At 47.5% G+C, this 27,116-nt stretch overlaps 2 protein-coding genes across 8 annotated transcripts in view; one reads left to right on the plus strand and one right to left on the minus strand.

Annotated features, from left to right (window-relative positions):
* UBN1 (ubinuclein 1) overlaps nucleotides 1–3,567 on the minus strand; it is a 38,890-nt gene extending 35,323 nt beyond the window's left edge. For all 4 annotated transcript variants that reach the window (XM_080829740.1, XM_080829738.1, XM_080829741.1 and 1 more), the window contains exon 1: nucleotides 2,916–3,567. The gene's annotated coding sequence lies outside the window, so the exon portion shown is untranslated. The remainder of the gene's footprint in view (nucleotides 1–2,915) is intronic.
* A 228-nt stretch (nucleotides 3,568–3,795) lies between these two features.
* GLYR1 (glyoxylate reductase 1 homolog) overlaps nucleotides 3,796–27,116 on the plus strand; it is a 34,159-nt gene continuing 10,838 nt past the window's right edge. For 2 of the 4 annotated variants that reach the window (XM_080830365.1, XM_080830366.1), the window contains exons 1-9: nucleotides 3,800–3,851; nucleotides 4,884–4,920; nucleotides 6,220–6,299; nucleotides 14,568–14,706; nucleotides 20,272–20,358; nucleotides 21,411–21,467; nucleotides 22,445–22,495; nucleotides 22,588–22,661; nucleotides 24,991–25,090. In XM_080830365.1, coding sequence (XP_080686491.1) covers nucleotides 3,814–3,851; nucleotides 4,884–4,920; nucleotides 6,220–6,299; nucleotides 14,568–14,706; nucleotides 20,272–20,358; nucleotides 21,411–21,467; nucleotides 22,445–22,495; nucleotides 22,588–22,661; nucleotides 24,991–25,090 — 663 coding nt within the window. In that variant the 5' untranslated portion in view covers nucleotides 3,800–3,813. Of the gene's footprint in view, nucleotides 3,852–4,883; nucleotides 4,921–6,219; nucleotides 6,300–14,567; nucleotides 14,707–15,249; nucleotides 15,493–20,271; nucleotides 20,359–21,410; nucleotides 21,468–22,444; nucleotides 22,496–22,587; nucleotides 22,662–24,990; nucleotides 25,091–27,116 lie in introns of all 4 variants that reach the window. The other 2 variants (XM_080830363.1, XM_080830364.1) reach the window with 2 other exon arrangements.

Raw genomic sequence — 27,116 nt, forward strand, 5'->3', positions numbered from 1 at the left:
TTTTGACAGTAATGAATAATTAGTAGTAACTAATTCAAGAAGATTTACACATGTCTCATATATCCACATGTAAGAATGTTTACTATATACATAATGTTCATTTTTTTCAACTATGACCAAAAATTCTGATTGCTAAGATCAGGGAGTAAAATATCTAAAAATGAAGAGTTAGAATAATCCTAAGTAGGCAGCAAAGTGATTAGCAGCAAAATAGATTAGTAGTGCAAAAAACCATCATGCACTAAAATGTTGGGGTAAAATTCCCCTAATAAAACCTTTCAAGGGCCCCAGGACATTCATGATGCCCTGGGTTGTGAAAATAAATCACAGCTGAAAGCTGATGCTTAAAGGTCCCCCACTGACACAAGCAGGCAAGGTCTCACTATAAAAAGGGAACGTGCAAGTTAACAGATGAAATACAGGACATTCACCCTGGAAGGGGCAACCAGGTTCCTGTCCTTGTCCAGGAAGTAATTTTTTTTAAGATTTCATTTATTTATGACAGAGATTAAGCACAGGGGAGCTGGAGAGGGAGAAGCAGGCTCCCCGTTGAGCAGGGAGCCCAATATGGGGAAATGGGGCTCAATCTCAGGATGCTGGGATCATGACCTGAGCCCAAGGCAGACACTTGAACGACTGAGCTACCCAGACGCCCGCAGGCAGTAATTTTTAAAAAGTACCCTTAGCATGGTCCTAATGTTAGACACTGCAACTTTATTCACCTGGACGGTAAAACTGCTTCTCTCAGTTGTATGACTTTACAAATAAGACCTGGAGAATAAAGTAAATCAAACCTATAACATATTAACACTTAGTAATTAGATTTTGGATTAAATTTTATAATCACCATAATTGCTTGCTACTTGTTACAAAGTTATTTGAAACATTTAAGAAAATCAGACACAATAATGATTGACTTATTAGACTTACAATTTTAATTTGAAATGGTTAATAGAAGTATCAAAGTGTTCATTTAAACCTAATTCTACATCTATCTGAAGAAAAGACATTATAAGAGTTGTCTTTGGAAAGATTTTACCATTAGGCTTATAAATTCACCATTTCAGAAGTCTGAAGTATTTCAGAGAACAAGCATACAAAACTTTAAATGTAGGGGTGCCTGAGTGGCTCAGTTGGTTAAGCATTGGGCTCTTTTATCTTAGCTCAGGTCTTTATCTCAGAGCCATGAGTTCAAGCCTGGCTTTGGGTTTCACGCTGGGGCATGGACCTACTAAAAAAACAAAAACTTTAAATGCAGTTTAAAACTTTTAAGGGTAGTTAACATTTGCAAAAAAGTTCATTGTTTAGTGGAACGTAATCTTTTAAACTGGTACCTTAATTGAAGCTTTGTCAGGGGTCAAATATTTTTATTTTTATATAACTACTCTTAGATTTATAAGTAAAGTAAGATGGGGGGGGCACCTGGGTGGCTCAGCTGGTTCAGTGTCCGACTCTTGGTTTGGGCTCAGGTCATGATCTCGGGTTGTGAGATCAAGCCCCATATCCTGCTCAGCATGGAGTCGGCTTGGGATTCTTTTCCCTTTTTTCTCCCTCCACCTCTCCCCTTTCCCTTTTCCTCTCTCTCAAAATAAATAAAAATCTTTAAAAGAAAAAAGATTTGGGAGTGAAACTTAAAAGGCTTAAGAAAAACTAAATATTTAAATACTCAATTTTAACAATTGATCACTCTAAATAAAAGCACAGTACTGTATACACAAAAACATCACTTCCAAAAAACCTCATCTAAGAACCACTAGCCTTCTTTTGCATCTTGGTTTATTCCCAGGAATTACACTTTTTTTTTTTTATCATACATCCTCTTTTTTTTTTTTTTTTTTTTTTTTGGGACAGAGGCAGGGAGAGAGGGAACACAAGCCAGGGGAGTGGGAGAGGGAGAAGCAGGCTTCCTAAGAAGCAGTGAGTGGGACTCTGGGCTTGATCCCAGGAATCTGGGACCACGTCCTGTGCCAAAGGCAGACGCTTAATGACTGAGCCACACAGGTGCCCCAAATGTTGTATTTTCAAACTGATTATCAGTGAAACAGAAAAACTTAATTTTGTATGATGACTTTGTAATTAGTCTCCTTATTTAACTCATTTAATGGCTTTCCCTTCCCCCCTCCACAATAGGCTGCCCTGTCATTTCTGGAAATGAGAATTTTTTCTTCTTTCTGAAATGTCTCTATTTTTGTTTCATGTCTTATTGCATTGGCTAGAACTTCCAGAATAACATTAAACATATATTCTTTGCCATGTTCTGACTCTCATGGGAATGCCTCTAGGTCCAATGTGATGTTGATTTAAAATTCATATATTTTAATCAAACCATTAAAATATCCTTCAATTGCTCAAAAATTGAAGAGTTTTAATATTAAGAACGTGTTGAATTTTATGAAATCATTTCCTGGAATCTTAAATGTGTTTTAATAACTGGTTTGCCCTTAAGACAATATAAAACAGTAAATGACAGCTCCTGAAACTAACTGCCGGTACTTTAGGGAAACTGAACTCCAAGAAAAACCAAGCTTCGGACAAGCCAAGTCACTAAACAAACAAACAAACAAAACACTCTTACAACCAAAGTCTCTCTACAACAAAAACACCTACGGGAGATGCGTGAGGATCCGCCACCTTTCCAGGGCGACTCAAGAAAAACTCTAAGTCGACACGTAAACTATGTGGAGTCTGCAAGAGGGATTGGGACCTTTTCAAAAACTGTTATTTTCCACCCGGGTGCTTGGGCCCTGTGCTGAACTGCTGTGAACAGTTCCCCATTCAACGACTTGGTTTCCACGTACTGAAACTACGCGAGCATCTGCCTTCCTGTTGTGACAACAGCCAGCTCCCAACTTCTCTAAAAGTGTCAAACTACAACGAGATGTACGTAAGAGCCCGGTCCCGACAAAGACACGCACCTTTGTCCCCGGCGCGACGCAGGCTACGGCCCCGAGGGCCGCACTCGTCCCCCCGCGGCCGTCCTCATGCCGGCCCGGGCGCCCGGGCTGCGGCGCTGCTAGCGGCCGGCCCCCGAGCCATGCCTCCCGGCGGGCGGCCAACCCCCGCCGCGGCCCATGGCCGGGTCCCCACGCGCCCGGGGGAGCCTCGCCGGCCGTGCCGCCGCCCCGGCCCCGAAGGAAGCTGAGAGACGCCGGCTCCACGTCGGTCGAGCAGCTCGGGACCTCGGGCGGGCTGCAACTGGCGCCCCGGGAGAACTTGAGGCGGCGAACGCGGGCTCCGAGCCGCTCCCCGGACGCCGGCCGTTAGAGAGCGCGCACCGAAGGACCCGTCCGCCCCCCGGGCGAGGCCACGCAGAGCCCGCCGGGCGCGGGCCCCGGGCGCGGGCGGAGGCAGGCTTCCAGGCCGCGCCGAGGTCCGTCAGGGCAGCTCCCGGTGTGGCGACACGGCCGGCCCCCGAGCCGGACTAACGGCCGTAACGGAAGCGCCGACGGGAGGGGGCTGGAGGCCAGAGCCCAGGGGCGGGGCGGGCCGCAGGGCCGGCTCCGTCGCGCACTCGAACGGCCGCACCGTCGCCGCCACCTCCGCCGCCTCAGACCGCGGGCGCTTCGTTGTCACGAGCCGGAGGGAGGGGGAAGGAGCCGGGAGACTCCGGGCTCCGGCGCGCCGAGACCGCGGCGCCCGGGTCACGTGCCGCTCCGCCGTCCAATGAACCCCTGCCGGCGCGGTGACGTCAGGGCAGCGGCGTGGCCGGTGACAGCCGGCCCTCGTCACGTGGCCGGGCGCACTCCAATGGGCGGCACCGGGGCGACCTGATGTTCCCGGCGGCCCGTGCGTCGGCGGTGGTTGGGTGGTAAGATGGCGGCTGTGAGTCTGCGGCTCGGCGATTTGGTGTGGTGAGTCCGGGCGGCCAGGGCTAAGCGAGGTGCGCCGGGGAGCTCCCCCACTGGGCGCGGGGTTCGCAGACAGCCCCGGAGCTGCCTTTCTATGCGCTCCAGGCTGCGGAGAGAGGGCAAGATGAGGGGCCGGCGCTGGGAGCTACGCCGGGCGGAAGGGGCAGCCCGGCCCCGGGGGACTGAGGCCGTGAGTGGCCGCGGCGGGCTGGGCTCTGAACCCCAGGGCCGCCTAGGGGAGGGCTTCGCTCCGCACCTGCACGCCGGCGGCCACCGTGAAGGGAGTCTCTGGCGCCGCACAGCTCCCGCGGACGCCGGGTCCTTGGGGTCTTGCTGAGGCTCCTCAGAAAGCGGGAGAGTCGGGGAGCCGGCGGGGCCATCTCGCCTGGGCAAGCCCATCAAAACTCGCGTTGAAATGGAATCGACCTGTGCGGGCCACTTGGCTGGGGGTGTCGAAACCGGACTGCTGGCGCTGCCCCGTGAAGAGATGGAAGGGGGACTTCTCCTTTACAGCTGAAGGCTTGGCAGTGACCAGTGCCTTCTTGGGTGCCTCTTGTGGTCTACTTCTGTGTCCCAGACAACCGCCCGAACCAAGACTGACTGTCGCCGCTTCCCTGGAGCGACGTAGCTCACTTTTCGACCCAGAGGAAGGTTCCCATTAGCATTTGTCAAAGCCGGGCTCGTGAATTAAACCAGACTTTGTAAGGGGAAGTCTGTGTTTACAGAGCAAACTATCCTCCAACCCCCGTCAACGGGGAGGCTCTATACGAGTGACTCTCGATTGGTTTTGTTGTTCTGTATTCCCTGTCACCAAAAGAATGCACATACTTTATGCACTTCTGTATTTCATTTCTGAAGAGTTTGGGCCTCTTGGCCCCAGCTGTGGAAGCCAAATTAAGACCTCCTGTTTGCCAGTTTTTGTTTTGGCACTTGAGGGTGCAGGTGGAGAGTTAGGAAAATAAATTCGACGTTGAGTGGGTTGAAGGAGATGGACTGGCTTTTCCAGGGCAAATGCTGACTGTGTGTTTTCTCTAGGGGCAAACTCGGCCGGTATCCTCCTTGGCCAGGAAAGGTGAGTGTCTTGCTACTATTGGAAGATATGTGAAGTGGGTTTGAGAAGGTGGAGACTATAAGATTCATTCCCCTCAGTTTCTGGTCCAGTTTAGTTAAACTGGACCTATTTAAATAACACTCAGAGGGGTGCCTGGGTGGCCCAGTTGTTAGGCATCTGCCTTCAGCTCGGGTCATGATCCCTGGATCCTGGGATTGAGCCCCGCATCAGGCTCCCTGCTCACCGGAAAGCCTGCTTCTCCCTCTCCCACTACCCCTGCTTGTGTTCCCCTTTCTCGCCGTCTCTCTTTCTGTCAAATAAATGAATAAAACCTTCCAAAAAATAAGTAAATAACTCAGGAGGTTTTCTCTCTCTACTGTTTGTTTAGAAAAGGCAATATAATATAAACAAGGTCGTGTAATCTTCAGTAAATGCTTATCTCTTGACTCAGAGGTGGTTTGGGTGAAGTTTTTTAATCCTGGAAATCAATTCTAATTTGAATTTAGCTTTACACTTAAATGTAACAAAAGGAGAAGAAAATAAATTCCCCAGGAAGAGAGGAGTCTAAATGTAGGTTAGTGAAAAGTCAAAGTATTTTTGTCCCAACTAAGTTTAAATCTTCTTTCCATGTTACCATATGTGCTGCTCCAGTGCATCTTTGCAGAAGTTGGCATTCCAGATTTTGCATGAGGCGATCCGTCATAGCTTTCCAAATGTTCTCTTTTTATATTCTTGCAAGGAGCCCAGGAAATGTCTTTAGACTGTTTCTTTGCAATATGGCATTTTCATTGCCTCAGTTGTTCTCATTGTCATTATTACCTGCCTCAACTCTCCTTGCACAGTTGTTTTTTTTTTTTTAACTGAAGCATAATTAACAAAACATTATAGTAGTTTTTGGGTGGACAACATATTGATTCAGTAATTCTACATTATCCACTGCTTACCATGATAAACATAGACACCACCTAACCTTTTTACTTTACCGATGTATTTTTAGAACTCTTCTCTGCATTTCTTCAGTGATGACAGGGTCACGTGGTTGGGGGGGGTTGATGTTGATCTTAGTTTTAACTGCTTTTGCAACAGTGCCAATTCCAGCAGAAGGGATATTCTACCTACTGAACAGTGCTACATGGTAGATGTAGGGAACTTATAGAATATTTGCACATTTCCACACATCTCAGTAGAAGAGTGCCAGACTTAGACATGTACTACCTGGGTTCTTTTTAAACATATTCCTTTTGTTTCCTTTTTTTTTTTTTTTTTTTTTTACCAACTTAGAAGTGTGGAAAAACCTTTTCTCCCCCTTTTACTCCCCAGATTGTTAATCCACCCAAAGATTTGAAGAAACCACGTGGAAAGAAATGCTTCTTTGTGAAGTTTTTTGGAACAGAAGATCAGTGAGTAGTGTTCATCAAGAGTTTCGCTTTCCCTTTCTTTGGGCGTTGTCCTGGATCTGAGCTGCTTGTGAGAATATTCTAGGGACCCTAGGTCACTTTTACTGTAGTCTGTCAGAATGGCATATTGTTTTGGCTTTATACGTAAATAAAAGGTGCTGTTCTTAGCTCCTAGAAATTGTCTTGGGGCCTATAACAATTTCAGTTGAGTGAAAAATAGAATTCACTATCTTCTGAGTATGATAATCACAATAAAATTATCTCTGACATCTCTTTATCAACTCCCATAGGTAGTTCTTCTTATAAGGGCTATGTTTGATTTTCTTTTAATGGCTGTTTATCATTGTGCTTCATGAATGAGGTTTACAGTGAAATCATTACCATTCATTTGAGATTCTTTGATAGGTCATTTGGTCACAGTGAAGAAGAGAATGTGTATTTACCTGAGTTTCAGGTGATTTGTTCAGCTTTCTTGTTATTACCTGGATTTGATTACCTGGGTGTAGCTAGATGGTTTAAGTAGTTGCATTTCTACTTACCATTTTTAGAGAAAAATGTAGTTTTGGGTTTGAAAATGTCTGTGAGTTTTCTAAGGAATCTAATAACCGTGGTTAAAATATATGTTCCTAGAAAGTGATAATATGATATTCTATAGTAAGATCTCTTATAAACAGTGTTCTTCACTCATTCAGGGGTGTATATACCGGAGTGCTCAGCCTGGGTTAGAGGGTTTTTTGTTTTGTTTTGTTCTTTAAAGATTTTATTTATTGTTTTCTTGACAGAGAGCCTGCACAAGCGAGCATAAGCAGGGGAGAGGCAGAGGGAGAAACAGGCTCCCCGCTGAGCAGGGAGTTCACATGGGGCTCTGTCCCAGAACCCTGAGATCATGACCTGAGCTGAATGAGATGCTTAAGGGACTGAGCTACTCAGGCACCCCTTGGGTTAGAGTTTATTTTGTTTTATTTTATTTTTGAAAGATTTTATTTATTTGACAGAGAGAGATCACAAATAGGCAGAGAGGCAGGCGGGGGTAGGGTGGGAAGTAGGCTCCCTGCTGAGCAGAGAACCCGACTCGGGGCTTGATCCCAGGACCCTGAGATCATGACCTGAGCCGAAGGCAGAGGCTTAACCCACTGAGCCACCCGGGCACCCCTGCGTTAGAGTTTAAATGAAGTGTTTATCTTCACCGTGTAGATACACCAATATACCCAGTTCTCTGTCACAGAACAATTTACCGCCTTTTGATGACAGTATTCAAGGGAGTCATTGGCCCAGAGCTTTGAGAGCCAGAGACACTCTGGAAGCCAGAATGTTCTGGTAATGCCATTGACTTTATAAGAAACATTGCCCCAGTGTATAAAACAAGTGCTAACTGTACAGCCACACCAAATTGTTGACACCAAGAGGAACTTCTAGAGAAAAGCAAATGTTGTGGGCCTTGCCTTTTAGGAATTCAGGTGACAAGACGTAAACATTACAGATGGGAATAAGTGCAGAGTGAGTGATATAGGTAACTATTAAAGGATTCTAGAATAAGGAGAGATCACGGAGAAGAGGCAGATCAAAGAAGGGTGATGGACGAGATGGAGTTAGAATTCACCTCTGGAGGACAGATAGAATTCAAATAGGGGGGCAGAAGAAGGGCCGTGCAGGCAGTGTGAATACTGTGAGCACCTGGGTGTTAGCTGGATGCATGGTCAGAAAGAGCGCCCCCCCCCACTCCCCCCCCCACGGTAAAGAACTGTGCTCGAGAATAACAGGCAAATGTGGTTGACCCAGCTTGGTTAGCTAAGCGGAGATGTACAAGTCTAAAACAAAGGTGGAAACTCATGGGAAATGGGGGCTTGGTCGGATTACAGGAAGCCCGAAAGCCATTGTGATCTTATAATTTAAAAAGCTGCAGGTCAGAAGAGTGAACGGATGCCTATGTGTTAAAAAAAAAAAAATACTATAGGTGAGACGGAAAAATGGAGTTGAGTGCATTTTAGCACTTTACCAGGCACACAAGTGAAGCCAACGAAAAGGATGCACTTAACTCAGAAATAACCTAGTGGTGTTAGTAGTGGTGGTGCTGATGTGATTTCTAACTAAAGTTCTTTGAGGGGATTCATAAGCAGGTGGATTCTGGGCAGCTGTTAGATATAATATCTTTAAGCTTGTTAAGCTCGCTTGGTAGAATTCCACATAAAAAGTTATTAAAAAGTAAGTTGTCACAGGACCAACACATTTTTTTGTGGCTAGGCAGTTGACAATGAAAGGAAACAAGGGGTGAGGATCTCTAGGCACTTCTCGGAAGAAGGGTCCTTCGTGGTCAGTGATCAGCAGACATTATTTACTATCTTTAAATTGTCTGAAGGTAAGGTGTCCAGGGAATTACTTTGAGGAAAGAGCTCTGGATTGGATGCTGGCCTCCTGTGCATTCAGATGCCATTGCACCTGCCCTACAATTTGGGCAAGTTGTTTTCACCTTTCTAACTCTTGTGTCCTTGCTCACAATGTGGGATGATGCTCTCTACCTCATAGTTATGCAGAAGTAGTGCCATTTGTTTGTAGTGTGTTGTGGTATATGACAGAGGTTCAGTAAACTTCAGGTTGACATATAAATACAGTACAAGAGGGGCGCCTGGGTGGCTCAGTGGGTTAAAGCCTCTGCCTTCGGCTCAGGTCATGATCCCAGGGTCCTGGGATCAAGCCCCGCATCGGGCTCTCTGCTGAGCGGGGAGCCTGCTTTCCCCCTCTCTCTCTGCCTGCCTCTCTGCCTACTTGTGATCTCTGTCTGTCAAATAAATAAATAAAATCTTTTTAATAAATAAATGAATACTGTACGAGAGAGAATAAGTTGGTAAGAAGCAGGTGGCTTTAAGTAAGGGAAACTTGAGAGGTAGAGAAAGGATTTGTGTTTGAAAAAGACATTTGAGAGGTGGAAATTCCTAAGGACTTCAGCGAGTTCTGGTTTGTGGGGGGTTTTTTTGTTTTTGTTTTTGTTTTAAGACTTTATTTATTTGAGGGGTGCCTGGGTGGCTCAGTGGGTTAAGCCTCTGCCTTCAGCTCAGGTCATGATCTCAGGGTCCTGGGATCGAGCCCCGAGTCGGGCTCTCTGCTCAGTAGGAAGCCTGCTTCCCCCTCTCTCTCTCCCTGCCTCTCTGCCTTGTGATCTCTCTCTCTCTCTGTCAAATAAATGGATAAAAAATCTTCAAAAAAAAAAAAGGGAGAGAGAGGACCAGACCTTTCTAACCAGCCACCCTGGAAGGGGAAGGACTTAGTAAGATGGCTGGATTCAGCTCTCCGAGCCTGGATGGCCAGTAGAGGGGTTACTTATGGTCGTTTTCTATTCCACAGAGATACAGAGGGAAAAATAACTTTAGCATAACTTTGACGACTACCAGGTGACCACACCCGCAGATGAAGTCTCAGGCACGAGAGAGCCCATCTTGGACAGGGAGTTGCCCATCAGAATAGAAACAGCCTGGAGTTTGAAATTTTCAGTAGTGGCCATGGATGGCAGAATGGAGGAAGCTCATATAGTCTGTGGGTGTTCAAAAATGCCCAGAAACAAACAGTTCAAGAGACTACTGGCAAAAGAGGATAGATCCCAAATGACCACCTGAGAGTTTGTGTAGCGTCTTCACACCTGACCCTACAACAGTCCTTTAGGGAAATAGATGGCATATTTGTTCTGGTTCTCACTTTTTAACAGATTAGTACACTGAGAGGCAGGAGATTTGTGGAATTCCGTGATAGAATTTCCAGGATCCCAACCTAAGAAACTTTTTACATCAAGGCAAATAAAAGGTATGACTCTTGGAGAAGAACCTGCGGCTTGTAATTACAAGCAGATTGGAGCCATCTGAGCATCCCTCTGTCTTTTCGCCTGGGAGCTGATGGCCCCGCTTTGCCTACATCCGACATTGTGCAATAGTTGGAGAACGGAGCCAGATGGATGGCGAGTGCGCTGCTGTTTGTACTGAGCCAGCAGTGTCCTCTGCCAGGACTGGACGATACCTGTCCTAGAGAGCACTGAGTAGGTTTTCCTGTCCCAGCACCAGCATCAATCCTACAGGTGACTCCCCTCATGGCTGAGACAGTGGACTCCAGGAACAGGTGTCATGCTCCAGCATTAAAGAATCCAGCACAAAGGAAGTGGCTACCCATATTGGCATAGACAGCACAGTTTGGAAGCCTTATCCAGCATTCGGGAATGTTTTCAAGTTTTGAAAACAGAATCTTCTTAATCTATCTTATCTGCAAGTCTTTGTTGATGTCTATATGATAATCAGTGCTTGAAACTAATTGACAAACTCTTATTTTCTTTGTGGCTTTTTGTTGTTTTTTGTTTTGTATTTTGGTTTGTGGGTTTTGGGGTGTCTTGATTTCTGAATAGCTTAGACTTGGACCTGTAACAACTTAGTAATCCTCAGTCTCCTTAAGTGGTTTTGAAGCAGGGCAAGCATACAAATCATTTGCTTAGTACCACTCACAAAATCTAGATGGAGAAGCAGCCCGTGTCTTCTATCCCCATCTTTGTTCTCACCTTTGGACTATGCTGACACGTGTGTGTTCTCCCTCCCACCCCCACCCAGGTCTTTGTGTCATGCAAAGTCTGAGTCACATACGTGAGAGTTTTAGAGATTATTCGTAGACCCACGTTTAATTTGTAGACCACATGTTTAATACAATGTGTACATGATACGATTTTAACTTAAGGGAAAAGCAGGTCAGAACTATGAAGTTTTTGAAAACGTGAGGTGTTTGAATTCATTTTGAGCAGAGCGTGTAATGCGAGAGGGCTTATAGTAGAAATGAGAAGAATTTACAGGAGATGTATCAGAATACCAGGGTAAGTTTGCGGCTCCTGGCTGTGTTACACGCGCAGTTACTGCAACCAGCCAGTAGCTACCCACCTGAAGAAGTCCTGGGGGCAGCCCCCTGGGCAGAGCAGCCCATGTTCTACAGCAGAGGCCTTTATTGTTGATTTGCTGTTTCTTAAAGATAATACATGTTTATGCCCTCCCCCTCTCCCCTGACCGCCTGCCCGCCCAAATCCAGCTATAAACTGTGAAACACTTCCATTCATCCCTGTCCCTCAGCCACCCAGTTACCAGCCCTGGGCATCCAGTTATACTAGATTCTTATGGCATGTCCCACCAAAGACACTATGCAAAATCAAGAAGTTACCTCCTCCTTTTTCCTTGTTTTTACACGAGTGATAGCATACTGTACACAAGGTTCTGCATTTTGATTTCTTCCACTTAGCCAGACATCTTAAGGGACCTTCCTTAAGGGTTCTTCGTGATGACCTCACTGATTGCCACTACAGTGGGATTTACTTCCTTGTACATAAAAGCAAAGGTTCGTACTTTACACACCACTTGACTAAGCTTGATTTTTCTGACTCCCAGCCCCACAGCAAATTAGGCAGAAAAGGTCCAGCACCATCTAGGCATCAGGAGGATGATAAGAAGGAAATCATAAGTCACAGCTCATATCACAGAAAGAAACAGAAGTCACCTAAAAAAATAAATAAACAGGGGCACCTGGGTGGCTCAGTTAAGCATCCCAACTCTTAATCGTGGCTCAGGTCTCAATCTCAGGGTCATAATAAAACAGAAACAGAAATGCACAGACAACAGCAACAACCAGAAAAGGCCAGCAAAGCCTTATAACATTCCAGCATTCCAGCCCTCTGAACTTGCCTGGAAGGCATCATTTACTCAGTGATTATTTATTGAGCACCAGTTGCATGCCAGGCCCAGGTGACAGACATCAGTGTACTAGAGAATGGTGCATTATTGAAACTCTGGCTGAAAAGCATACTCTTTGAGGAGACAGAGTTCTGCAATACAGACTTCAGAGAAAAAACTCTATTTCAATTTGGCTTGCTTTCAAGAGGTAATCCTCCTAGAGCCCTGCTGGGCTGGATTTTTACTTACAGTTTTTCTGATGGGGCACATTGCTTCAACAATCTTAACCAGATTAATATTTCTTGCATTTATCCTCTTGATATGTACACTGTCCGTTCTTTTAGCAAACCATCTTCACTTTTCAAAAAGTGGTCAGAGAGGAAAATTTCATTTGAGTATTCAAATGCCAGTCTCGGGATGAATGGAATTTTGACTGTACCATTCTTGTGGCAGAAATCAGTAATCCACTTAAAATGCTTCAGTGGAAAAACGTGCATGGATTATTGGTGCTTCCTCCATGGATGTCCCTACCTCTCCACTTCCCCTGAATTAGAGGTTCATGTGGGGAGAGGGAGGCAGGGGTTAGAATGCCTGGAGTGTATTGTCCCATCTCAGGTGGCTCTATAAACACCCCCCCCCCATTGATCTTACACCAGAACTTGTGTGGGTCTCCGCTTCTAACCAGCCGCTCAGAGAACGAAGAGGCAAGTCCAGAGCACATGACTCTGTAAGCTTCATCGCTAGTACTTTTGTCGTCTCGGTAGGACAGCTTAACCTGCTTTTTAGGGTGTGTCTGGCTTTGCATCTGCTCTGGTGGTCTGTCCTTAGAAACACTAAATGGGAAGAGAAGCAGGATGGTCCCACTCGGTGGTGTACCTGCCAGGCAGTGTAAGGTCAAGATAGAATTCCATTTTTCCTCCCGGTAGAATAGACCAATTGAATCTATCATGTCAGGTTTCAGACTTTAAGATGAGTTAGTTACTGGAAGGTACCTGCTTACCTCACCTGGTTGGAGCTTTGTGCGGTGAGACCGCATCTGAGTCCTCATTCATCATTCTGTTCTCTGTGGTTTTGTTTCGCCCTGGGGAACCTGCTTAGTCCTGGTTTGCTGTCACATTTGCAGGCTGATAGTCCCACGGCTATTGTGTTTGTACAAATCCATCGTCACAATTATTCGTGTAACACTCAAAACATAGGTGGCCATTGGTGGCTTAGTTGCACTATTTTTATGTAGAGATTAGCACTTTTTTTTTTTTTAAATAGGCTCCAAGCCCAGTGTGGAGCCCAGTGTGTGGGCCTTGAGCTCACCGCCTTGAAATCAAGACCTGAGTTGAGATTAAGAGTTGGACGCTTAACTGACTGAGTAACCCAGGTGCCCCACATTTTTACTATTATTGGTGAATATTCTCCAGCTTTGTCTAAAGGAGAGGACCCTAAGTTAGTTAGGTCCCTAACCTGACCCCTTTTTTCAGAAGGTTTTGCTCTGAAACCTGAGCATTGCATAGTAAAAATGTATGTAAGTTAACTGTTACCTCACCAAGCCTATAAAATCCTCTCCTTTGTACTGGGATACTAAATGTCATTTAGGAAAATCACAGGAAGCCAGCTGGGGCAGATTTGTTCAGGTTAGTATGATAAACCAGATATTTCAGAAGTGACAGCTGGGGCACCTGGCTAGCTCTGGGTTAAAGTCTCTGCCTTCGGCTCAGGTCATGGTCTCAGGGTCCTGGGATCGAGCCCCGAATTGGGCTCTCTGCTCAGCAGGGAGCCTGCTTCCTCCTCTCTCTCTGCCTGCCTCTCTGCTTACTTGTGATCTCTCTTTCTGTCAAATAAATAAATAAATAAAATCTTTAAAAAAAAAAAAAGTGACAACTGATGGCGTGTCTACTTGTGTGTGTTACACATTGATGGTAGGAATTAAAATTTAAAACATCATAAGGGTATGTTCTACCTGTAATCACAGGCAGAATCTTGTTTCTAAAGACCTCCTGTTACAACTGCTGCCCTAATTCCAAATCCTGTGTCACGTTTTGTGTGGTTTAGTAGCCATGAACAGAATCATTTAAGAACAAATATCTGTATGAGCAGCAGATTTCAGATGCTGCATTTCTTGAGCCATGGGAGCATCCCTGATTCCCAGTTGATTGACAGGTTGTCATTCGGGTTTGGGCGTTGACTGGGCAGTGATGTTGCTGTGGTCGATAATGCTTCCTGCTGCCCTGGGTCCATGAGGGGCTCCTGTGATGAGAGTGGAAGAACATCTCCAGGCTTCCTCTGCCCTGCACAAGTGGCAAGTGGTGTGTGGTTTAGTGTGGAAGGCTGGTGAACGAGAGTGGACAGAAAGAGTGTGCAGCTTGTGAAGGGTGTTCTGGTATTGGTGGTGGTGGTGGTGGTGGTGGTTGTGCTTGACTTGTTTCAGGAAAACACCCCAAGAGTTTGGGGTGGTTGGTAACATGTTTTGAAAACACAGCAGGCATGTTTCGAAGTCCAGTGAAACCAAGCATAATATTTGCATTCTGTTGTGATGAGGTGTTTAATTTCGGGCCTGGGCAGTGTGGATCATACCCTTTGTGTGTATGTTTTCTGCTAGTGCCTGGATCAAAGTGGAACAGCTAAAGCCATACCATGCACACAAGGAGGAAATGATAAAGATTAACAAGGGGAAACGATTCCAGCAGGCGGTGGATGCTGTCGAAGAGTTCCTCCGGAGAGCCAAAGGGAAAGACCAGGTGAGAGACTGATCCTTGCTTTATTCTAACATCTGACTGGTTATTTTGGTGTAGTAACTAGCAGATTAAATACGGCCCAAACCCAAACCCTATTCTTACGAAATGCCAATGGAAAGAATACTACTTCAAATCTAGGGTATCCGCATTTTGCCTATCAGCTTGAAACTCCATGAATGCAGCAAACTTTCTGAAACGGATTGCTGTTCTTAGGAAAGTCTCTTGGACTCAGGAGAAGTATCTCAGCTTTTGAGTACCACACAGGCATTTCTCCCTTTTACATCCTAGAGATTAGGAGTATAGCTTCTTGTGTATATCCACTGCCTGGGTGTAAATCCCACTTCTTAGCTTTGGAACTATAGGCAAGTGATTTGACTTTATCTGCTTCCCCAGACATCAGTGGGAGTGATAGCAGAACCTATTTCGTAGGGTTGTTGTGTGGATAGCACATGTAAAATGCTTCTCCTAGGGTGTGGCTTGTGTAAATGGCGGTGATGGCAGCAGTGGCTGCTGTGGTGGCTATCATTGTTATTATTAAACTTTCAGACGTCGTCCCACAATTCTGCTGATGACAAGAATCGGCGTAATTCCAGTGAGGAGAGAAGTAGGCCAAACTCAGGTGATGAGAAGCGGAAGCTTAGCCTGTCTGAAGGGAAGGTGAAGAAGAACATGGGAGAAGGAAAGAAGAGGGTGTCTTCAGGCTCATCAGAGAGAGGCTCCAAGTCCCCTCTGAAAAGAGCCCAAGAGCAGAGTCCCCGGAAACGGGGTCGGCCCCCAAAGGATGAGAAGGTTTGTTTTACCTCTGTAGCTTCTGGGATTAGCGACTTCCTTTTGTATATGAAAGAGCTGAGCCCTACAGTGTGCCTCAGCTCACTGAGTGGACCTAGAAACCTGTGCTAAGCGCTGCCCTAAAGAATCCTGCAGACCAGGGGAGGGACGCAGCCTGGGTGCACAGGCGTGAAATAGGAACACAAGGCTGTAAAGGATCTTGCATTCAGCTAGATGGTCATGACCGGAGAATAGTCCACTTGAGCCAGCATGTGAGGGCTGGCACTGGAAGGGGCTTAAGAAGAAAGAGGGGAAAAGCATTCCAGAGACAGAGGTCTGTGCCCAGCCTACGTGGGGCTTGATGTTAGTGTGGATGTTCTCATTATAGGTAGAGGACAAGGTGGAGAGCAGAGAGCTAAAAGTGAGTAGTCACTGGGTTGTAGAGGGCCTCAAGGTCTACTACTAAAGCCGTATTTACGGTCACAGAGTCAATAGGGGGCCACGAGCGTTGAAGCTGGGCGGCAGGGTGGTGGTGTGCTCGAAGCTGTGTTAGCATTGGTGGAGGGCAGAGAAGACAGGCTAAAGCCAGTCAGAAAGCTAAACCTAGGTTTACGCTTATATAAGGAGCTGTCCTGATAGCATATACTAAAAGGAACTGCCTGAGAGGCACTTCAGAGGAAGGGCTCGTAAGATTTAGCAACTGGTTCCAGAGGAAAGGGGGAGGGAGATGATTTCAGGTTTTTGTTTGGGAAATGGTAACATCGTTCTTAAGAGCAAGAGTCGAGTAGAGTTGGCATACGGAGCAGAAGGACTGGTACTATTTTGACTGTGATGAATTTGAGGTGATGCCAATGCTTAATGCCAGACCATTACGGAGACTTGAACTAATGTCAGGATGGAATGTAGATGTGGGAGGCAGATAGGTAGAAAGTATGTTGGAGAACACAAACAAAGTATATCTGAGGCCCAGTGGCCCTCTACTTTAAAGAAAGTAAGGAAGGAGCGGTCAAAGGCAGGAGTCTGCTTTGCAGGGAAAACACCCATAGATCAGAGTTGGAAGGGTTTGGAAGAGCCATCACAGTGAAATAAAGTGGAAGTAACATACCTTTCACCTTCCTGAAAAGATATGGGCCAAGTATTAAAAGCCAATCGGAGAGAATTTGAGATGAAGGGGATAGGCTGTCAAAACACAGGGAAGGATTGTTAGAGCACAATCAAGGGGACGGGAGCCAGATGGCTGGCAGAAACAGTTGGGTGATAAGGCCGTGATGAAACACTAGACCGCATCAGATCATGGCCTGCAAATTCAGACACCAGTGAGACCAGACAGGTTGCTGCAGCAAGCGGAGAGGCCTGCTGAGGGTCCATAGCCCTGACCTGCCTCCACGCTGAGAGCGTTAGGGGTGACAGCAGCTGGCGCTCTGGGGAGATCATGCTCTGTCCATGGGGTTCCAGCCAACTTGTGCCAGGTTGTCTGGTTTTTCCTCAAGAAAAGCTGAAAATACAGAGTTTTATGTGAAACACTCCAGTTTTAAATGTTACATGCTAATTCAAAATTTTAAAGTACTTTTAGGTCCAAGGAACATCTCTGGGCCCGATTGAGCCTGTGGGCTGCCACTGAGTGACCACTGTGTTAGAGAAGATCCTTCTCACTGTCAGATGACCCGAGACTGAGAGTAGACAGAGTGACTAGCGGTCGGGACAGCCCTGGCTGACACTGAGCACAGAGAACTGCCAGCCAGAGATGGAGAAGATGGAGAAAACGGCTAGCCGTGGTGCAGAAAGAACTCCTCAGGGGGTGTGATCAGATTTGGTCCAGTTGAACTGATTTCCTGGGGATCCAGAGGCATCTGAGCTGTCAGGTTTTATACTGTTCTCCAAATTCCTATTTTCTGCCTTCTGAAGCCGTGGATCTCACCAACTCCGTGCTGGCCCCGCAGAGAAACAACATCTTTTTGGAAAAAGGGAGGTGTCCAGGAGAGGTGAGGAGGAGGTCTGAGTCTGAACTGTGACTCCATAACTTTGTGCAACTGTGTGACCTTGGCCAGCTACCTTCGCCTTGGTTTCATTTCCTCATCTGATCATTGGGAATAGTAGTGATACCTGTCTCTCTTGTTTGTTGTGATAATTAAACAAGTAACGAGCAAAGCACCAAGAACAGTGAGCCGTGATCTACGCATCTGATGAATGGCTTTACATGTGTCAGTGTCTGGCAGTAGCCCGTTGTGCAGCGAGAGCGTAGTGGTTTTCGTGTAACCCGAGGCCACCACCGGGCTTTCTGCAGGGACTCTTCTCACGGGCTCCCAGAGAAAAGCAGTTTGCCCTTGAGTCTGAATTATTAATTAGGGGGTAGTAACATTTCTGCTGCTGTTCTTGGAGTGAGGTCCTCAGCCGAGACATCTACTTGCTATTTACCCTCAGCACAGCCCTTTGTGCAGTCTGCTTGCTTGGCCTGGCCTCTGGTGAAGGATTTGTCAGCTGGAGAGGAAGGAGCGTGGCTAGTGGTGCAGGGCAGGCACCGCCATTTCGGTTCAGACGGTTGGTTTTAATTAAGCACCTTCAGAGATGTAGGGAATCTGGGCTTGGAATTTTGGTGCATCTTCTGATCCCTGTGCTCTAAAAAGAGTGTGTGTTGCTACGGTAATTGTCAATTGGCTGTCAGGCTTCTCTCTGAAACAGCAATAGCCTAGGCTGATACCTGGGCAAAGCCCCAGATGATTGCCATTCGGAGCCATAATCCCCTGTCCCCTGAGGATCAGTGGGGAAGGCTGACCTTTTGACGGAGAGGTGTCAGTTCTCTGCAAACAGGGAAAGGCTGGGTTCGTGCCTCGACTCCAGTGTGAGAGGTGTGCTTTCATCCTCTCTCAGGGGCTCTCGTCTCCAAGTCCTGGGCTGGAAAGGAGAACTGCAGCTCTAGTCGGCGCACCACACCCTGGCAGCCTGCAGCCGCCGGGGCTCTGGCTCTCCCCAGGTCCCGGAGTGCTGCAGAGGCTGATGGTTTGGGAGCTGAGGCCTGCTGCTGCTGCCAGATGGAAAGCCAGTGCTCTCCACGCCACTCTTCTTCTGTCCTGAGACCTGAAGCAGGTCACTAGAGCTGTGCTGCCCCTAGCCACAGGGGACAGATACCGAATATGTCCGTCGTGGCAGGACGTTCTTTGGGGCAGTACTGCCTTAGGCCCCCTTTTCCCCCAGAGATCTTTATTCAGCACCTGTGGATGGAGCCGCTCCACCAGAAGCCAGATGTCTAGTGGTTCAGCCGCATGATACTTTGACAAGGTCCCTCCTGTGTTCACTTCTTCAGTAAATAACGAAACATCTCGTCAGTGCCAGGCATGGCTCCCACTGTGGGGTATAGAGTGAACAAAATTGGCAAAGGTCTTGCTTTCATAAAACTCATTGATAATAACATCAGTATCATGTTGGAATGGGGGAAGATACAGAGGGGTCAGGGAAAGCACCCCGATAAGGTGACATTTCCGTGGAGACCTCAAGTGAGCACGTGAGCCAAGTCGATAACTGTTGGAAGAGCGTTCCCAGTAGAGCGTTCCCAGAAGGCACTGAGGCAGGCATATGCCTGGTGTGTTTGGGGAATGGCTGGAGGGCCAAGGGGGTGCTAGTGAGTTGGAGAGTGATTAGGGGGAAGAAAATATAATAGGACATGAATTCGGAGAGTAGGATGGAGTGAGGGTTGTAGAACTTGTAGTGCCCCATAGGCCATGATGATTCTAGCCTTTAGCCTATGAGACAGGAAGCCAGTTGTAGGCAGAGAAGTTGTAGCTGCTGTGTACAGTCTAGATTGCAGCGTTCCAGAACAGAAGCGGGGGGACCCCTTTTGCTACAGCCCAAGTGACAGGTGATAGCAGCCTAGCTTGAATGTTAGCGGTGGGGTGGCAAAAGGGGTTCCCAGATCAGCAGTCGTAAAACCATAATCATTGCCAGCAGATCAGAGGAGCGTGGAATCAAGATGAACCGCAAGGATCTCAGCCTGGTAGAATGCAGCTGCTTTTCTAAGACTGCGAAGACTATGGAGGAGGCCATTTGGGCAGGGGAATCCAGGGTTCAGAGTGGGGCATGTCAAGATTCCCATGAGATATCCAAGTAGAAATGTCAGGAGGGACACTGTGGCCGGAAGATCGCACTTGCGGGAAGGGAGTGTGAGGTAAACTTCGTGGAGGGGACAAGAGCACAGCAGGTGTAAGGCTGAAGCAGCTCGCTGTCCAGGATGGGTATGGGCCAGGCCCTTGGTGAGGAGGTGCACCCCGTTCTGCTGGGTCCTGCTCTGGCATCAGCCTGGAGAGCAAGTGGGGCTCTTGGCTCCCAGCTGCTCTGGGTTGTCTCTAGCTTTGTCACTTAGTAGCTAAAACGCTGGGCACATTTCCTCATTGGCACCATGTGGCTTTCTTAGTGTTTTTTGAGGTCTTCTCTGAAGAGAGTACTGTTTTCTTCATGTTCGTTATTGGCCGTAAGGACACTTCGCTGTGATTTGCTGACAACACTGCACACCACAGTTGGGCTTTCCAGAGACACCTGTCCTTGTGAAACTTGGGCACAAGAAGACAATTTGTTATTTCAAGAACAGAGAAGAAACCCTTGTTCCCTGTTAATGAAAACTTGCCTGGTTTCCCCCTGATGGACAGTCAGAACCATGCCTGGGGACTGAGACTGGAGTTGGGGTTCCTTTAATGTGGAATGTGACTGAAGGAAGCGGAGCAGTGAAGAGGTGCTCCCCGATTTGGCTCAGGAAGACATCTGCTACTGAGGTGGCCTCAGTGTCTTGACCATCTGCCTTTCCCTCTGTAGGATCTCACCATCCCTGAGTCTAGTACCGTGAAGGGGGTGATGGCTGGACCGATGGCCGCGTTTAAATGGCAGCCGACTGTGAGCGAGGTAACAAGCTCTCCCGCAGGCCAGGATAAGCCCAGCCTCCAAGCTGGTTTCCTGGCCTGTGTGAGGCGCTTTTCCTTTCCCCATTTTTAAAATTGCAGAATAGTACTGAGGTGTATGAGGGGGAAAAGTGCACGTCTCCACCCTCAGAGGTGCTCAGTTTCGAGTTCGATGTAACTTCTTCTAGACCTTTTGGTAGACGCCCCACTCACCCATCATTTATAGAATTATATACCCACATGGGGTTTCTACTGTTGGGAATAGGGTTGGTTTTCACAAATGTGGGATTGGCCCACACATTTTTTCCTTAATGCTTTATACACACACCTTTCACTGTTCACATATACAACTTCTGCTGTTCAGTAGCCCCTTGTAGTGGATGCCCCAGTCCCCTGTAGAGCCTAATTATGAAAGCCCTCATTGTCCTCCATTTCTGTTTATATCAGTCCTCCATGAGACAAGACACTCCAGGGTCTGACACCAGACACAGTAGGTAAAACCCTTAGATCAGGAGTCATGAGAATTGATTTGGCCTCCCCTGCTCGATTACCCAGGACTGGTAAATGCTACATTTTAAAAACACCAATATTCGGGGCCCCTGGGTGGCTCAGTTGGTTAAGCAACTGCCTTCCGCTCAGGTCATGATCTGGAGTCCCAGGATTGAGTCCCACATCAGGCTCCCAGCTCCATGGGGAGTCTGCTCCCTCTGACCTTCTCCCTCTCATGCTCTCTCTCACTCAAATAAATGAATAAAATCTTTAAAAAAAAAAAAGTACCAGTATTCCTCTGAACTATTTTCCTACACTGTTACTGGAATAATTTTTAGGCCAACCTGACAGAATTATGTCTTCTCTTCCACTTGTAGCCAGTTTCCCTGTAGGTGGAGCAGGGATCAGTCATAAAAGGCTCAGACCAACAAGGGAAGGCGCTTCCAGGCAGAGTCGAGACTGGCTGCCAGGGGTGTTTGAGCCAGAGGAGAGTCAGTTACCAGGCAGCAGGCAAGGTGACCTCTGATGGAAGTTAAGTTGTTTTATTCAATCATTTTCTGGTTTCAGCCTGTGAAAGATGCAGACCCTCATTTCCATCATTTCCTGCTCAGCCAAACTGAGAAGGTGAGTTGGTCTTTGACATTCTTGATCCTTGGTCAGGGGCTGGCCTGAGGGGAGAAGGTGGCTCCATGGACCTCACCCCACTGGTCTGTAAAGTGAGGCTCTGCTTCTACCGCTGCGCGGAGCAGCAAAACAAAGTCAAATGGAGGCCCACTTGTGAATCAGGTGTTATTATGTTTGAAAATAAACCCCCCAAAAGAAGCATTTAAGACTCAGCAGCTGTGGGTGCATCTGCCTTTGGCTCGGGTCATGATCCCAGGGTCCTGGGATAGAGTCCTACATCGGGCTCCTTGCTCCTCGGGGAGCCTGCTTCTCCCTCTCGCACTCCCCCTGCTTGTGTTCCCTCTCTCGCTGTGTCTCTCTGTCAAAAAAATAAAGTCTTAAAAAAATAAAAGAAAAGAAAAAGAAAAAAAAAAAAGACTCGGCAGCTGTGTGGTTGAGACATTTGTGGTTGCCTTCGGAGTCTAGGGCAGAAGCCAGACCTTGCGAGCTTCAGCACTCATGAGGTAGCCCGTGCTGTTTGGTGGGTGCAGTCTCAGGCTTGGTGGGTGCAGTCTCAGGCTTGCTGTGCGAGCAGTCTCTCTGAACCGTCAGCTTGTGGAGGGAAGGCTTCTCAAAGTATCGGCAAGGCCGTGAGTTAGGCTGAACCTTGATATAGGACCCGATAGGCTATGGCTTTGGAGTTGGACAGATCTGGGTTGCGATCCCAGTTGTACTGACTACCTTTGTAATTCTGAGTGTATGACTTTCTGATCCTTAATGTCATCATCGGCAAAAGAAACTTGCAGAGTTGCCTAGATATTTGAGTGAGATAGTGTGTATTCCATTTCTGATGTGTCCTTTGGAGTTCAGTAAAGTTGAACAGCAAACAGGTTTACAGTGTTAACACCACGCTTTAGGCCTAACCTCTTAGGGAAATTATAATAAAGACCAGTTAAGCGTTCAGTTTAATACATGGGTCTTTTTTCCTCCTTTATTAGCCAGCTGTCTGTTACCAGGCAATCACAAAGAAGTTGAAAATATGTGAAGAGGTACGTAGGTTCCACACCTCCCTATTTTTCTCTTCCACTGGGGCCTTTGCCGTGGGCAGACTGACCTGATGAGTTGTGCTTCCTTTCCCTAGGAAACTGGGTCCACCTCCATCCAGGCAGCAGACAGCACGGCCGTGAATGGCAGCATCACACCCACAGACAAAAAGTAGGACCTTTGACGAAAAGGCTTCTTGTGGTTCTAGTTCTGTTAGGGAATAGGGGATGACCCCAAGGGGCTTCCTTAAGGGTTGTATCCCAGCCATTGCTGGGATTGAATGGAAAGAGAGAAGGAAAGGCGTAATTTTTAATGAGTTGCCTGGGAGTAATTTGACCTGCAGGAGACCAAGGTCCTCTAAGTACGTGGTGGGATTGCCTTCATAGCACGCTGGTGAGTCTTGGAGCTGGAGGAACACTCAGTTTGGTGGTTCTTAGACTTTCCCCGAACTCAGAATCAGCTGGAAGGCCGCGTGTCAAGCATCAACTACTTGGCCCCACCCCCCACCCCGCCCCCAGGGTTTCTCAGTCAGTAGTTCTAGGGTAGATGCGGAGAGTTTGTATCTTGGACACCTTCCAGGGTGTGCTGCTGCTGCCAGTCAAAAGACCACATTTTGAGAACCACTGGCTTAGTAGAACAGTGATGAAAACCCTGAAACTGGCTGTGGTGGGGGCAGGTGGCTGGTGAGAGGTGAATCACCATCATCCCGCCTTCCCCAGCTCTCCCTGCTATTGCCACTGGGTCCTTCCCGCATACCTGCCAGCAGCGCTCTGGGGTGAGCCTGGACTGTGGTCCGCATACCCTGCCTTAGCTTGCACCCGCACGTCCCTGCCTTTCCTCTGGCGGTATTTGCCGTCGTGTGTCTAAAAGTGCTAAGATGGGGCGCTCTCCTGAGTGCCAGGTCTGAATTCTCCATGCATATCTCCTGTACAGTTCTTTCTCAGAGTGAAAACAGTACGCCTTTTACTTTATTCTTAATTTTTTGTGCTGATGAAATCCCTGATTCTACTGGTTATTTTGGGTGAACGGTCCTGGGGAGAATGGAAAAAGCAAAGGCATGTTCTGTGCTAATGAAAGGGGAGATGGGTGTCACTTAATGATTTAAGAAGGACTGTAATGACTTAAAAAAAAAAAAAAAAAGACAAGAGTGAGGCTGAGGCCAGAGTCCAGCGCTTTCACCTAAGACCTTTGTTGCCCCGTTAGTCAAACTATTTTTTGATGTGAATGTGAAGCTTACTAAAAAAGCAAAGCAACTGTGTGGGGTACTAGGCGTCCTGGAACGCCAGGCAAAGAGAATTAGTCTGCCGTGATGTCGCGTCATAGGGCAAGCTTCCACTACCCAGACAAATGTGAGTGACAGAAGATCTCTTGGGTTTGAGCTTTGGCTGCAGGGTGTGCAAGGGTGCCATGTGGTGAGGAAGGTGGTGGGCTCTCTTCATCCTTGGAGTCAGGCTAGGACAGAGAGCCTGTCCACCGGGAATGCGGAGAGACCGTTTCAGTACAAGAGCCAGTTTGCAGGGGTAGCGGCGAACGTGAGCCCCGGAGACCGAGAATACTAAAAGGGTAACTCAGGTGAAGGCGGACAGGCTGCAGAGAGGGTCTGGAGCTGAGAGAAACCCAACTGAAACCAGAGCACCACGTAATAAGAAATGAAGGAAGAGGCATTGGTTAGCTCTATCCCATGCAAGGAGTGAAGCGCAGGAACGAGAAAAAGACCGCTGGGCAACGTAAAATCTGTAAGAGCACGTAGAAATCTCAGTGGTAGCTAACAGCCCCTAAGTTCTCAGCGTTGCGGGAGGAAGCAGGCCGCAGGAAGCGAAGGTAAGCAGAACTTGCCGTCCACCTGCACTCAGTCCCCCAGGACGAGCATGGGCTGCAGTTAGAGGGTGGGGAGCCGCGGACAGGCCAGCACAGAGCAGTGCCAGACAGGTTCTGGAGAAGGCAGGCATAGGGAGAATGCACATTCTGGAGAAGATTAGCTCCAGGCTTCGAAAAGGGTCAGTGGCCGCCTCTGCTAACAGCAGGAACAACACAAAGGTAGTGTCCGGTGTCGAGCTGGGGAGGGAGGTGAAGACTATGATCCCGATCCCTGCAGTTGAGAAGTTGGCTGGCTCTGATCGCGTTGCTTCAGTTCCTTGTCACAGATCCTGATGTGCTTTAAAATGACATCCGAAAGCCTGGCGTTCAGGGCGGCTGACCAGGAAGCCGCTGCAAGACTTGAAGGCAAATGCCTGCTTTCTCGCTGTTCTCTAGCAGAGCAGTAAGGGAACAAGCTGGAAGACTTGCCCTAAATCGTCTGAGGCACACTTCTTTCTGTGGCAGGCAAGGATTTAGAGAAACCCATTTAAAAACCGAGGGGCTCTCTGAAACCATGGCATGAGGAGAAAAGGCCCAATGTGCACACGCTGCTGCTGGCTCTGCGGAGGCGCTGTGGGCCACTGAGTGAGCTTTCTGGTGCGTGGGGCCCCACCCTGAGCCCGTCCGTATCTCTCTCTTCCAGGATAGGATTTTTGGGCCTTGGCCTCATGGGAAGTGGCATCGTCTCCAACTTGCTAAAGATGGGTCACACAGTGACTGTCTGGAACCGGACTGCAGAAAAAGTAAGTACTCGGGGGGGTGCTTGTCAGGCGGGGTGGGGACAACACCTTGACCCTTGGAGTTGGAGTGGCTTAAGGATAGGGATCTTCCTGTTGTCTCCGCTCCGCGTTCTGCATAGGTGGAGTAGGAAAAACCAAGCTCTTAGTTCAGGCAGGTAAAGCTGTAGGTATATGAGCTTAAGAGGTTGGTTTTTTGTGTGTTTTGTTTTTGCTTTGTTTTTTTGTTTTTAGTTTCAAATTTTTATTTAAATTCTTGCTAGTTGGGGCGCCTGGGTGGCTCAGTGGGTTAAGCCTCTGCCCCCGGCTCAGGTCATGATCTCACGGTCCTGGGATCGAGCTCCACATTGGGCTCTCAGCCTGCTTCCCCTTCTCTCTCTGCCTGCCTCTCTGCCTACTTGTGATCTCTGTCTGTCAAATAAATAAATAAAATCTTAAAATAAAATAAATTCTTGTTAATTAACATGCGTGGTAGAAACTGGTTTCAGGCATAGAATTTAGTGATTCGTCACTTGTAATATCATCCGGTGTTACATAATGTGTATATATCCTCACAGGTGTCCTCCTTAATACCCATCACCCATTTAGCCCATCCCCTACCCACCGCCTTCCATCAGCTCTTAGTTTGTTCTGTATAGTTAAGAATCTTTAAGCTTTGGGGCTCCTGGGTGGCTCGGATGGTTAAGTATCTGCCTGCAGCTCAGGTCGTGATCCCAGGATCCTGGGATTAAGCCCCACCTTGGGCTCCCTGCTCACCAGAGTCTGCTTTCCCCTCTGCCTATCTCCCCTGCTCATGCTCTCTCTCTCAAATGAATAAATAAAATCTTCAAAAAAAAAAAAAGCGAATCTTTAAGCTTTGAATGTTACTATAAAAAGTAAACATTTAAAAATCCTCAGGTATAAAATAAAGTGAAAATTCTCCCTTTCCTGCCATTACCTGTGGTAGCTCAGGTCAGATGTTTGTATCCTTTTTTACACATGAAAATATATGCGTGTGTGTATATTAGTAGCTCACTGATAGTGAGTGCATAGAGATAGATCTGCTTCTCCTTTTTAATGGCTGCACTGTGTTCTCTTACTGGGATTGTATTAACAGCACCGTACAGTCGAACATTCTGCAGTGCTGGAAACGTCCATGTCTGTACTGTCCAGCATGATAGCCACTAGCCACTGTGGCTCGTCAGCACTTGAATCATGGCTAGTGTGATGGATGAATTGAATTTTTAATTTATTTCACTTAAATGTAAATAGCTCCCCATGGCAAGTGCCCACCAAAGTGGACAGGACAGGATTAGAAGCTCTTAACCTAAGGTGGTGGTCCACCACTTCAAGGGTCTGTGCATGCCCTGAAATGGAATTCCAAGTCCAAATGTGCACCTTTTGTAAGGGAGAGGAGCCATGGCTCCTCCCATCACATTCCTATCCAAGAAAAGGTGAAGAACAGTAGTCTGAGTACCGAGAAACTAGAGACCTGTAGTCACCAGGGGCACACGAAGAGAGAGTGAGGAAGGACCAGCCTGTTGGGGGGCAGGTGTGGCTGAGTATGTGTTTACATAGTGACTGAGCAACCACCCTTGTGGAGCTAGGTGCAGCTGAAAGGGTGGTTGCTGAAGGAGGTGTCAGGGCTGATGGGTTTGAATGAACAGAAATGTCTTGGCAAGGTAAAAAAAAAAAAAAAATTACTCTAGTGAAACAAAAGCCTTTTCAAGAATAACAAGGAACTGGTTGGAGAGTCAAGAGGGTTGGGGAAAGGGCACTGAAAGCTGTGCTAAAGGTTTCGGCTTCCCCTGCTGGGCATTGGGTACCTAAGGCAGAAGTCAGAGGGTTTCCCTTGTAAGTACATTCACTTTTGATAGAGGTGCCTCAGGTCACCCTGTATCTGGATTAAAAAACCTAAATATTGGGGCGCCTGGGTGGCTCAATGGGTTAAGCCTCTGCCTTCGGCTCAGGTCGTGATCCCAGGGTCCTGGGATCGAGCCCCACATCGGGTTCTCTGCTCCGCAGGGAGCCTGCTTCCTCCTCTCTCTCTGCC

Source organism: Martes martes (genome assembly GCF_963455335.1).
Source record: "Martes martes genome assembly, chromosome: 18".
NCBI classification, from domain to species: Eukaryota; Metazoa; Chordata; class Mammalia; order Carnivora; family Mustelidae; genus Martes; species Martes martes.